The following is a 12556-nucleotide window of genomic DNA, read 5'->3' as shown; positions in this document are numbered from 1 at the left end:
CTTGCTAAAGTGAGTGCAAAAATGGCCCAACCTGTTGGTTTGATTCCTTTCAATGGAAAAAATGATTTTGTTATTTGGAAACAGAAAATGAAGTGTGTTTTAATTCAGCAAAAGGTGTTTAAGGTTGTGGATGGTTCTTTACCTGATGACACTGCTCAAGAAAAAATTGATGAGATGAATGAGTTGGCTAGAGCTTCTATTGTGTTAAATCTGTCTGATTTTGTGATTAGGAAAGTTGATCATATTGAATCTGCTTCTGATATGTGGAAACAACTTGATACTCTGTTAACTGAGACTTCTATGTCTTCAAGGATGTACCTGCTTGAAAAGTTGTTTAAATTTAAGCTTGATCTTGCCAAAGACATTGATGATAATGTGGATAGGTTTCAGAAGCTTGTGCAGGATATAAAGAGATCTGATGACAAAACTATAGATGAATACACTAGTATAGCTCTAATGAATGTCATACCTGACTCTTACAGTGATGTGAAAATTTCCATTAAGTATGGTAGAGACTCTGCCCTCTGGACTTAATCATTAGCTCCTTGAAATCTAAAGAACTTGAATTAAGGGAAATGGCTACTGACAAGAATGCTTTTAATAAGGTCTTAAATGTCAGAGGTAGATCTAAGTCTAGAGGGGGTAATGAACCCAATGAGGGTTCTGGTTCTAGCTCAAATTCTAGGAAGAAGTTTAGGTCTAGGTCCAGAAGTAAGGATCCTAAAACCTATAGGAAGCGTTTTAATTGTGGGGAAGTTGGGCACTATAAGAAAGATTGTACTATGCCTAAGAAGAATAAACCCCTCGATAACAACAGTCAGCTAGAAAACCTTGTCAATGTGGCCAAGTATAATGCTGATAATGAATATGTGTATATGGTGCATGATTTGATGTATATAAATGCTTCTCCTATGTGCCCCTTTACTTCAAATGATTGGCTTTGTGATTCTGGATGTACTTATCATGTTAGTCCTTTTAAGGAGGTGTTTTCTGAGTTAAAGCCTGTTACTAATACTTTTGTGTCAATGGCTGATGACAAGAAGTGTGAAATTCTTGGTATTAGCACAGTATGTTTAAAGTTTGACAATGACTATGTGCTCAACTTGAAGGATGTTAGATATGTTCCTGATCTATGCTATAATTTGATGTCTTGTACTGCCCTTGAAAATGCTGGTATGGGGGGAAATGGGGGGAAGACTGCATGAAAATCTGCAAAGGTTTTATGTGTCTGTTTAAGGCCAAGAGAAAATGTGGTTTATATGTTTGTACTACTGTTCCTCTTTCATGTGAAAAAGCATTTGCCAATGTTGTTAAAATTGATAAAACTATGTTGTGACATAATAGGCTAGGTCACATGAGTGCAAAAGGCTTGAATATTCTGAAAAAGCATGCTATTCTTTCTGATAATGATGTCCATGGTGATTTGTCTCTCTGTGATACTTGTGCGCTGGATAAACAACATAGGGTTTCCTTTCCCACTCATGTGCCTGCTAATGATAGTAAGTGCATTCTTGAGTATTTGCATATGGATGTTTGGGACCCTGCTTCTGTGTCTTCTCACTCTGGTTCTATGTATTTTCTATCTGTTATTGATGATTTTTCAAGAAAAGTTTGGTGTTTCCTTATGAGGCATAAGTGTGAAGTGTTTGAAAAGCTGAAAGCTTGGAAAACTCTGATTGAAACTCAGACAAGTGAGAAAATTAATGCTATCAGAACTGAAATGGCCTAGAATTTTGCAACAAATAGATTAGTTACTTGTGTGCTGGTTTTGGAATCAAAAGACATAAGACTGTTCCTTACACCCCACAACAAAATGAGGTGGCTGAAAGGATAAACAGGACCTTACTTGATAAAGTTAGATGCATGCTTGCAAAATCTGGTTTATCTAAAAAGTTTTGGGGTGAAGCTTTGTTAACTGCCACTTATTTGGTTAATAGATCTCCTTCTATGCCTTTGTTAGGACAATGTCCTGAACATGTGTTTACTGGAAAAACCCTATCTCTTTCTCATATAAGGATATTTGGCTGTGCTGCTTTTGTGCATACTAAGTCTGACAAACTTGAGCCTAGATCTAGAAAATGTGTGTTTCTAGGATATCCTTAGGGTGTTAAAGGTTATAGAGTTTGGTTAAGGGATGAACCAGGGTTCAAAGTCATAATTAGCAGGGATGTGGTCTTCAATGAAGATGAATTCCCTTGCTTGAAAATGACTAATAACCCAACTCTAGAACCTGGGAACAATGAGCCTCTTATTGAGGTGGAGTCCACAGATACACTCACTAGTGTGGAGCCTTTCTGGAATTCTTATCTAGTCTTTACACCTAATGAGACACCCTGTGAAGGAAATCTAAATGTGAATGATGTTGTGCCTCCCCAAAATGTGAATGATAATATTCCTGATGTGCATGCTAGTCCTATGAGAAATTCTTCCTCTGTTCCTGCTCAGAATGTGATTCATAGCTAACAAAGTCATAGTTTAGGATGGTTTTAGAGGTGATTAATTTATGTTTTTGTTGAATTAAGGTGTTTATTATAGGTTTTCACCCATTTAGTAATCAATTAGATGAAGTAATGAGTTTGTTAGAGTTTTCAAGTAAAAACAGGTTAAAACGGGCAAAACGGAGCGAACGGGGTGATTCCAGAGAGTTCACCCGGTCGAGCGTTTTTCATCCGAAGAAACGCCAGCCTGGGCGTTTTGCAGAGATTGCGGGTTCCAGAGAGAACGCCTGGTCGGGCGTTTTGTTATTTGTGGATCGCCCGGTCGGGCATTTTACACAGACTCTTTATTTTGCTGATTTTCGCTCCGGATATAAGAGGGGGTCTTCACGTATTTGAGCCCTAACTCCCACACTAACAAATCAAGAGCTGAACAAGAGAATGGAGAGGGTTTGAAGGCCAAGGAGCTTCTCCTCTCAAGAGATTGAAGGAGAAGACTCCCCGCCATCAATCCCACCTATAGGGAGTTCTAGTTTATCTTTCTATTATATTTTTTTCCATTTTCTTTGTATTTCTTTTTTTTTTTGTCTTTGACCATGACTAGCTAGATTTCTCTAGGGATTTGGTGAAGTTTGTATGGAAATCATGGATTAAACCTTGATTTATGTTTATCTATCTCTTTGTGCGGTTTTGTTGGTTATTGGGCTCTTATTATCCAATTGCTTAGCTACCAATTTGATATATCTTGTTCTAATTATTGTCATTGAGAAATGCTTGATTAGATTGTTAAATAATCAACAACTTCGTGCATTTTATGTAATCGAGAGATGCATATCTAGAGAGAGGGCTTGGGTCCGTAGAATTAGGGAGTCGGACTTGAAGTGTTGGGAGGAGACTCCAACATTAGAGTCCGATCAACGTGTTAGATGCACCCGAGAGAGGGTCTATCCAATCGTCCCGACCTTCCTAACCATGCATGAGACCCAATAGATGAGCATAATCCCTAGGTGACACCCGTGATACATACCAACGGATCCATATCCCTACCTTTCCTATATTGTTTGAAAACTTTCTTTATTTGCTTTCTTTGGTTATTTGATCTTAATTGTATTTTTTACTTAGTTTATTATTGTCTTTAGATAACAAAAACCAAAAACCCCCTTCATTAGTCTAAATAGTATTTGACATTGCATCATAGTATTCATTCCAGCATTTAGTCTTCGAGGATCGATAATTTTAACTTGCCACGTGCTACATATCTCGTACACTTGCGGGTGACGCTTTTGATTGCTAAATTAGCACGAGTCAAGTTTTTGGCGCCGTTGTCGGGGACTAAATTTACTTTTGTGTTTGATATTGTGATAAGATGGAGAATACTAGTTTTGACATTTTATTTGTTTTAGTTAGTTTAAATTTCTTGCTTAGTTGTAACTTTTGGTTTGTTCTTCTCTTATCTTTTGTAGGTGTGTATCCTTACGCGCTCAAGGTGTCTACCACTTGAGCCGAGAAGGAGAGTTGGACAAGGGAGGATAACAAGAGCTCAAAATACTCTTCAATCACAAATTGAGGTTCTTCACGGGTATAAAAAATAGTGATTAGAGCCGATAATTGTGTGGTGGAATTGCATACCGTCGGGAAGAAAAAGAGATGGAAGGTCCTCTCAAAATCCACTCCCTCTTTCAAACTTATCTTAGCTTTGCTTGGAATAAGTTTGGGGGTGTCTAGAGGATTCCCTCTTACCTCTCTCTTTGGCTTTGGATTGTTGAATTTTTGGGAAATGTTTTCCTTGTTTCACTTGTGTTTTTGTATTTCTGTTTCTTTTTAGGAATGTTTTTTTTGTTTCTTTGTGTGTTGAATAATCTCCCTTAGGTAGGATGACAGTAGGGTAAGAAAATTGAAGTTTGAACGAGTGTGAGACATGTTGGAGGAGTTGCCAATGATGATTATGTGCAATTTTTTTTTGAAAACCTTGTTGATATGGCTAAGTAACATGTAATTTTTTCATTTCAAATTGCCTAAAGTGAATTGCATGGTGCCTTGTCTTTTGCCAAAATGACCTTGTGAGAATTGAGCCTATATTGTTCCTAAATGTGTGTTTTATCTCAAGCATGACATATGTTTCTAGAACTTGCTCGCGATCTTCTTGAGTTTATATAGTGATTATAGAGATAAGGGAGGACGTTAGGCCATCGTTGTTAGTCAAATCTTACTATTACCTGTTATCATGTTAATAATCCTTGTTAGCCCACTTTGAGCCGATAAACCTTTCCTTTGACAAACCAAGGGGTTGAATTTCTTGTGTCCCACTTTTGAAAATCAAGCTTGTTGAAGTAGAAAAGCAAAAGAAAATGAAAGAAAGAATAGTGATTATACCATGCAAAGCATGGAGAAAAAAAAGAGAAAAAAAAATGAAAGGGAAAAATAGTGAATAATTGGCATTTGGTGAAAAGGGTGCTTTGAAGGTTGGAAAAGACAAAAGTGGAATGTTGATAGATGGGAAGAGTCTAGGCAAAGCCTAGAACTAGCAAAAAATTACCTCACCTATCCAAAGAGGTTACACTACAACCTATAGAGAAGACCTTTCGGACCTTTGATCTTTAATCACACCGTAGTAGAGGAGAGTTTAGATTTCGAGCAAGCCTATGGTAAACTATGCATGCCTTGATGATTTGAGAGTGATGTCATGAGCTTATATACACTTTGAGAGTGAGTGAAATTTTCAAATGCACATGCATTTTCTCCTTGTGAGGGCAATTTGGCAAGATTGACTACATGATAGTAACTTGAAGCAACACTTTATATAATGTTTTGCTTGTCTACGAGGCCATTGATACTTGTTGATTACTATATTTCTATTAAGGCAATGATGACACTCCAACATCCTTACATGAGTTTGTTTTCTTATTTCTTTCTTCTTGTTTGAGGATAACCAAGTGTTTAAGTTTGGGGAAGTGCCCCAGTGGTATTCAAAATGCTATTGATAATCCCAACTTGCAAGATTATTTGTTATCTAGGGATACAACTAGAAAGGTGAATGTGAAGAAACCTTCTAAGTCTGATGGCTATGTTGGCTTGGTTGCTCTAATAAACTTGACTTTCAATGTGTATGAATTTGATGGGGATGAACCCCAATCTTATAAGCAAGCTCTTAAGTAAAAGTTCTGGAGTCAATGGCATAAAGCCATGCGTGAGGAAATGCATTCTCTGAAAATTAATCTTACTTGGATCCTTGTGCCTTTACCTCCTGGTGCCTCTGTGGTTGATTGCAAGGTGGCTTTATAAATTGAAAAATAAGGTGGAGGGTCATAGGTACAAGGTCAGACTTGTGGCCAAAGGTTTTACTCAATAAGAGGGGGTAGATTATACTGAGATCTTTGCTCCTGTTGTTAAATTTACTACTGTGCGGTTAATGCTTGTTTTATGTGCTCATTTTGATTGGAAATTGAAACAAATGGATGTTAAAACTGCTTTCTTGCATGGTGATCTTGATAAACCCATTTATATGAAGCAACCTGAAGGTTTTGTTGATCCAAAGTTCCCAATCATGTGTGTTGGTTGAAAAAAGCCTTGTATGGTTTAAAACAGTCCCCTAGACATTGGAATATCAAGTTTAATACATGTATGCAGAAGTTAGGCTTTGTTAGAAGTACCTTTGATGCATGTTTGTATGTTAAAAACCTTGATTCTGTGTCTGTCTTCTTACTGTTGTATGTGGATGACAAGCTTATTATGGGTCCATGTTTGAAAACTATAAAGGTTGTGCAAACTGCTTTAAGTGAGAATTTTGATATGAAAGATCTAGGTGATGCTCAGAAAATCTTAGGGATACGTATCTTTAGGGATAGAAAAGCCTCTACCCTTGTGTTGCATCAAGAACCTTATGTGTATAAAATTCTGAAAAAATTTAACATGTTTGATGCTAAACCAGCTTCTGTGCCTTTAGCTGCTCATTTTATGTTGAGTAGAGACCTGTGTCCTAAGTCTCAGTCTGATATTGATTCTATGAAGAAAGTTCCTTGTGCTAATGCTATTGGGTCACTGATGTATTTGATGGTGAGTACTAGGCCTGACATTGCCTATGCTATGTCATGCCTAAGTAGGTATATGTCAAATCCTGGTTCTATTCATTGGGAAGCTTTAAAATGTCTTCTGAGATACTTGAAGCTCACTGCTAATGATGGGCATTGTTATTCTAAATGTGATGAAGGTGTTTCACTCACTGGGTTTGTGGATTCCAACTATGCTAATGACAGGGATAAGAGGAAGTCAACCACTTCCTATGTGTTTACAGTTTACATGTCATATATTAGTTGGAAATCTCATATATTAAAGGGAGTTCTTTCTGAACTTACGTTTGTGAAGGATTCTCCTACTGTGAAGAATATATTCAGTTATGTAAAAATCCTATTTTTCATAATAGGACAAAACATATAGATGTGAGGTTTCATTACATTAGATATATTGTTGAAAAGGGTGAAGTTTTTCTTCTAAAAGTGCATACAGATAGAAATCTTGCTGACATAGGAACTAAGCCCTTACCATTAGAAAAACTGCTTTTCTGCATTAAGTTTTTACACTTTGATCTAGGATAGGTTGCATGTCCCGGGGGAAAGACCTCTGCCACCATATCAGCTGTGGTAAGGGTGTTAGGTGGCTGGAGGCATGAAGTCCTTCTAGACTAATGGGTGTCAGCCCTCTGCGTCTAAAGGCAACCTGGTGGCTACCCAAAATGCAAGGGAACTTTGTTCCTTGGTGCTAACGGGGCTGCCTTGTAGGCTGTGATGATTTTAAGCCTTAGCCCCCAGTTCAGATTGGTTTCCCATAATAAAGTCCAAGGTAGAGTATGTTGAATATATTTGGTGGACATTTATTTGGGCTGTGATTTAATTTGGTCCAATGCCAAATTATTGGGCCTGGTCCATATGACCAAGCCTATTAGCCCGAAGACCTTTGCTCTCCACCATCCGATTGCTGCCACGTCTCCTCTTCACTTGGATTATGTTTCTGCACCGTTGGATGGAGGGTTGTGTTTGTTATGTGTGAAGTGTATGCCGGTTTTTGTTCCATATTTTACACTTCTCTCTCTCTCTCTCTACTAACTTGATTCAGTGTGTGCTCTCTCTTCTCTCTTCTTCTCCGATGATTTCTCCGGTAGTTTTCTTTTTGATCCTTCACTACTCTGAGCGTGATTGATCAGTGTGAGTGTTGGTGAGAATTAGGGTTTTGTGTGTGAGGGCTTTACTCTGAGATTGTGTTCGGTGGATCTTGATCCGGTATGAAGGGGTTTTGTGGTGAAGGTATCGGCGGTTTGAGGGTGATCTCTAGTCGATTCAACGGTGCTCCCTTGGATCTGGTTCAGGTTGAATAGATCTGAACTGTTGGCGGGTGTCTAAGCCAAAATCTTTGATCTATTCGGTGTCCTCTGTTTTTCTTGTTCTTCTTGTGTGTAATACCTTGGATCCTTTTGGATCTTACTTGTTATTACTGACTCGTGTACTTAGTGTGTAGGCTGTGGAGTAATCAAGGGGCTAGCTAGGGTTCCAACAGAGAGTTGTAATAGCTAGGATATATTACTTGTAAACATACTTGTAACCTTGATTAATATCAGCCGCGTGGTTAGAGTTTGGCTGAGCTCTCTTGTAAGAAGAATAAAGAGGTCTCGGTAATTAGTGAACCTGGACTGGTCTGATCCCTACAGTTCTCTTTGGCCTGAAAACAATTTCCAACATTAAGAAAGTGTAAAAGCATTTAAAAACAACAAACAAATCAAACTAATGAAATATTATAATTTTTACCATTTTTGCTGCTGTCTCCGCAAAAGATATACATCCATTAGAATGTGTGCCAACCGTAGTCTCAAGCCATTGTCTACGGTTTTCCGAGTACCTCTCGGAAGCTTCAATACTCTCGGGTAAATTCCAGCCTTTTTGGTAATTCAACCATTGGGCATATGTGTAAAAAGGAGGTTTTTGCTTATTCTTTTTATAATATGTGATGAAATCCCCGTATCTAACTTTGCACTTGCTAATAAAAGCCTTATTGCACTCATCTTGATCATAAGCCTCACAGTTAGCAGATTTCTACAAATTAACACAAAATGACAATCAAATTTAAACCACAAATTAAGATATTAAAGATTGTAAGTAATCTTACTAAAAGAGGAGAGAAAGAGAGATAGAGATATAATGCACAAGTTTACCTTAAATTCAGCCCAATAAAGGTTAATGTATTCATTGGTTAGAGTTTTCTGGCTGAATCCATTCGGGTCAACTATCTGCTTGAAATTATACGTACATATGCTTGCCACGACACCGGAAGGATGCAAGCTTCATGTCAATATATGGTTAGTTAACTCACAAAAATAATGATATAAGTGAAATTTTCAAATCACTTACTATTTCCCCCCTGAGATGTATGAATGGGCGACCGCGTGCATCCTTTGTAGGTTCTTCTTCGTCTTGCTCGTTCAGAGAGTTACTTGTTGTATCAACACCTTCTATATTATGTGATGTAGATTCTCCTTCCTCATTATCGTGTGGTGGATGATCACCGGAGAGTGAAGGATCATTGAGGCGTCCAATAGATGCTCCTCGAGCCATTTCTACACAATAGACAAAGCATTATGCTATCAAAATCGAAAAATGGAACAAAAAAGTGCATAACACAAGTGGTAATGAGAATTGTAGTTCAAATTCATATATGAACACAAGTGGACCAATGATAATATTGAAGTGGAGAATACACTAACGTGGACATAACATAACCAGACAATCAACAGCTATTTGATTGTGTCAACCCAAAATGGAAATTTAAGTGTGTCTCGGTTAGTTTATGAAGTCGAAGTTGTGCACTTGTGCAATATTATTGGTCAATGATTTAGACTGAATAAAATTGGCACAATTCTTCAACAGCTCCTCCATAAATTGGCACAATTCGTCAACAGCTCATTTAGACATTCGATGTTCAGACTTTAGAGTCATCAATCGAGCATTTGTTGACAATTCAGAGTAATCACACCCCGCCCACAAATCCGACTGCGCCGCTTCTAATGCATTGTAAAACTGTTGCGACTCGTTAGTGGGGGTTCTGGCATGTAGGCAGGCAGAACAAGTTGTGCAGAGTGTTGCGTCTGGAAATGATAAGACTCGTGACTGGTTGTTTTTCCCCACACATCATGTAACATATGTTGGTATGGATTCGATGGTGGAGCGAAATCCATGGATGCATCGGGTATTGAACTGGACGACGCTTCCACATCACAATGCAATCTCCAATCATAATAATTTTTAGTAAACCCTTTTCTTACAAGATGCTCCTTCACCTTATCTATAGAAAGATATTTTATATTATCACAACGTGCACATGGACATCTAATTTTTGAACCATCCATCCTAGAGAGATGTTGCATAGCAAAACTTATAAAGTTATCTACTCCGTTAATGAACACAAGCATCACATTTTCAATTAATATAACCAAATAATTTAGAGAAAATAACAAACAATTAAAATCATACCTAGATAGTTTAGAATATGGCGAGATGGGGCGACCACGAGCAAAAAGGAACACTTCTACCACAAAAAAATAATATAAATTAAAATAGCACAAACATAACCTTGCCATTAATATATCCAGCTAATTTAGAGAGAATAACTAATAATTATAATGATACCTTTACATAATTTAGAAGATGGGGTGACCACAAGGCATGGGAACACTCCGATCTAAAGTCATTGTTGGAAAAATTGATGTAATGTGAGTTAAGATTGAAAAATTTGAAGAAGAGGAAAAATTCGCAGGTGGATAGAATGAGAAGAATAAAGGAATGGTTGGTGTACAAAAGATCTGAATAATTGCGAGCACTTGTACGATGTGCTTGCTAAAAACCGTTCAGAATTTAACACAACGACATTATTATTGCTAGGAAAATTGTTGAAGTGTTTATGAATATATTTTTTTGGGAATTCCGAGCACATAGTAGGTGGTCGGAATTTTCCATGCACATATATAGTGCTCGCTACATCTATAAAAGTAAAACGAATACATTGCATATATATTATATGGTACAAAATTGTTGGAATGCTGTTGAATATATATTTTTTGGGAATTCCGAGCATATAGTAGGTGGTCGGAATTTTCCAAGCACATATATAGTGCTCGCTAAATCTATAAAAATAAAACGTATACACTGCATAATATTTTATGGTACATAATAGTTGGAATGCTGCATGAATATATTTTTTATTTCCGAGCACATATAAGGTGCTCGCTTGAATCAATAAAAGTAAAATGAAATATATCGATGCACTAGATTTTTGGAGAATTGGAGGAAATTGGAAGGAAGATTGTGGTGAGTTGCATGGGACTTCCATTATCAATTGTAGTGTTGGGAGGTGTTTTGGGAAAACTGGATCCAACAAAAGAATGTTGGGAATCTATTAGGGGAAGCATAAATTCACTAGTGAATTTGGAGAATGACAAGCATTGCTTGAAAATATTAAAGTTGAGCTACAATCACTTGCCAGTATATCTTAAACCGTGCTTTTTATAAATGAGAACGTGTGAGGAGGATAGCTTAATTCGAGTCTCGACAGTAATCAAGCTATGGGTTTCGGAAGGATTTCTAAAGCCAAAAAGGGGCAAGAGTTTGGAAAGAGTTACAAAAGAGTACTGGGATGAACTAGTTGATAGAAATCTACTTTTTATGATCACTTATCCAGAATAACTGTCACATGTATGTATAGATTTCTAAGTTTCATTCATTATCATTACTCGTAGTCGTATATAATATTAGCTGTTGCACAAAGGATGTGGATTCTAGATTCAGTGTTTGAAATAGTAAAATGATCTAGGTAGCATTATCAGGGTGAGTATTTGGATTTTAGATTGGATTTTGAATCTGAACCGATTCATAAAGATTTGTGCAAAACGAAGAGAATGACTTTATCATATGTATCAGCAGTTGTTAATTTAGGGTGTGCAAAAAACAAGCATTGAGAACAGCTCCTTTATATACGCGATGCTCAAGAACCCATACACAACAAATCCAGTGCAGACAAAAAACACGTTTATGGTTAGCCAAATGCTTGAATCTAGCTGCAAATTGAACTGAAACCAGAGTTTTTAGGAGCTTTGTCAAAGTCTTGAATCTTAGCTTTATACAAATGAACACAATCTAAGTATACTCTTATTTGACAGTTTAAGAATCTATGAGTGAGTATACCTGCAGAAGCTGCAGTGACAAACATCACTCCTTGAGTCTCTGAAATTGGCTCGGTCATGGTGTTGTAATCGCAGTTGGAGGTGAAATATTCGATTGCCATAGAACATACAAGAACTGTTTTTTTCCCTAAAACAAGTGTTATAACCTAGATAACAACCTAAAACTACCTGGATAACAACCTAAAACTAAATACCTGTATTTCTATACAATGTGAATGTACATTTAGTCATGAATTAGTCTCCTGTGGAGTTTGGATAACAGAGATTTCTACTGTTGAAACTCCGAGTGTGGCATCAGGACTCTGTGTGTCCGTTTTCTCCTTTGAAAAAATCGTAGCAAGCCAGAGAAGCTTTTCCTTCCTTGAAACAGTAGGTTCTAATGCACAGCAGCAATGAAAAAGAGCCCCCCCTAAAAACTGTCAAGATCGAGGCTCTGTGAGGCAATGTTGCATTTCTAAGCCATTTCTTTGTCATCCTCACCATCAAGTCCTTGTCCTCCTTCATCCTCAAGATCTCACGTGAAACATCAAAAACTAGTGGTGAAATGCCTGCTTATTATTCAAGGATATCTTACTTAATGCTACTTATTATTCAAGGGTATCTTACTACTTATTAGCTCAACAATCTCAAGAAAACTATTGAAAGAGATGAGACTCACTGATTTATGGACTTGAATAGTTGAAAGGACGATCTCTGTTTCGATAAGTTTCCCATGATACTGAGGGTGTCCATATTTGTTGTCGAGATGATAGACTATTTGTCAAGCTATCTAAAACCACTTTTCCTATACGCGGGCATGTTTCAGCCCTCATTACCTTAACTAATTGTATAAAGAATTGTGGCCCAAACTCGACGACATACCAACTTTGTTTTTTTCTGTTTTATGGATTTTTAACTAACT

At 37.3% G+C, this 12556-nt stretch overlaps 1 protein-coding gene across 1 annotated transcript; it reads right to left on the bottom strand.

Moving 5' to 3' along the window:
• Positions 1-6555: 6555 nt before the first annotated feature.
• Positions 6556-10188, bottom strand: LOC121761649. Its single transcript, XM_042157279.1, has 6 exons — positions 10106-10188; positions 9950-10001; positions 8831-9036; positions 8635-8761; positions 8231-8515; positions 6556-8144 (listed from the first exon to the last, which is right to left on the bottom strand). The coding sequence occupies exons 3-6, from the start codon at positions 8869-8871 to the stop codon at positions 8052-8054; spliced, it is 546 nt and encodes a 181-aa protein (XP_042013213.1). The 5' UTR covers positions 8872-9036; positions 9950-10001; positions 10106-10188; the 3' UTR covers positions 6556-8051.
• Positions 10189-12556: the final 2368 nt, after the last annotated feature.

Source organism: Salvia splendens, chromosome 13, assembly GCF_004379255.2.
Source record: "Salvia splendens isolate huo1 chromosome 13, SspV2, whole genome shotgun sequence".
Taxonomy (NCBI): domain Eukaryota; kingdom Viridiplantae; phylum Streptophyta; class Magnoliopsida; order Lamiales; family Lamiaceae; genus Salvia; species Salvia splendens.
This window is presented reverse-complemented; position numbering and strand designations above follow the sequence as displayed.

Coding starts and splice junctions, on each gene's coding strand:
- LOC121761649 (XM_042157279.1), bottom strand. CDS start 8,871: ATGCACGCGGTCGCCCATTCATACATCTCAGGGGGGAAATA. Junction 8,762..8,830: donor TACATCTCAGGGGGGAAATA/GTAAGTGATTTG, acceptor ATTGACATGAAG/CTTGCATCCTTCCGGTGTCG. Junction 8,516..8,634: donor TTTATTGGGCTGAATTTAAG/GTAAACTTGTGC, acceptor GTTAATTTGTAG/AAATCTGCTAACTGTGAGGC.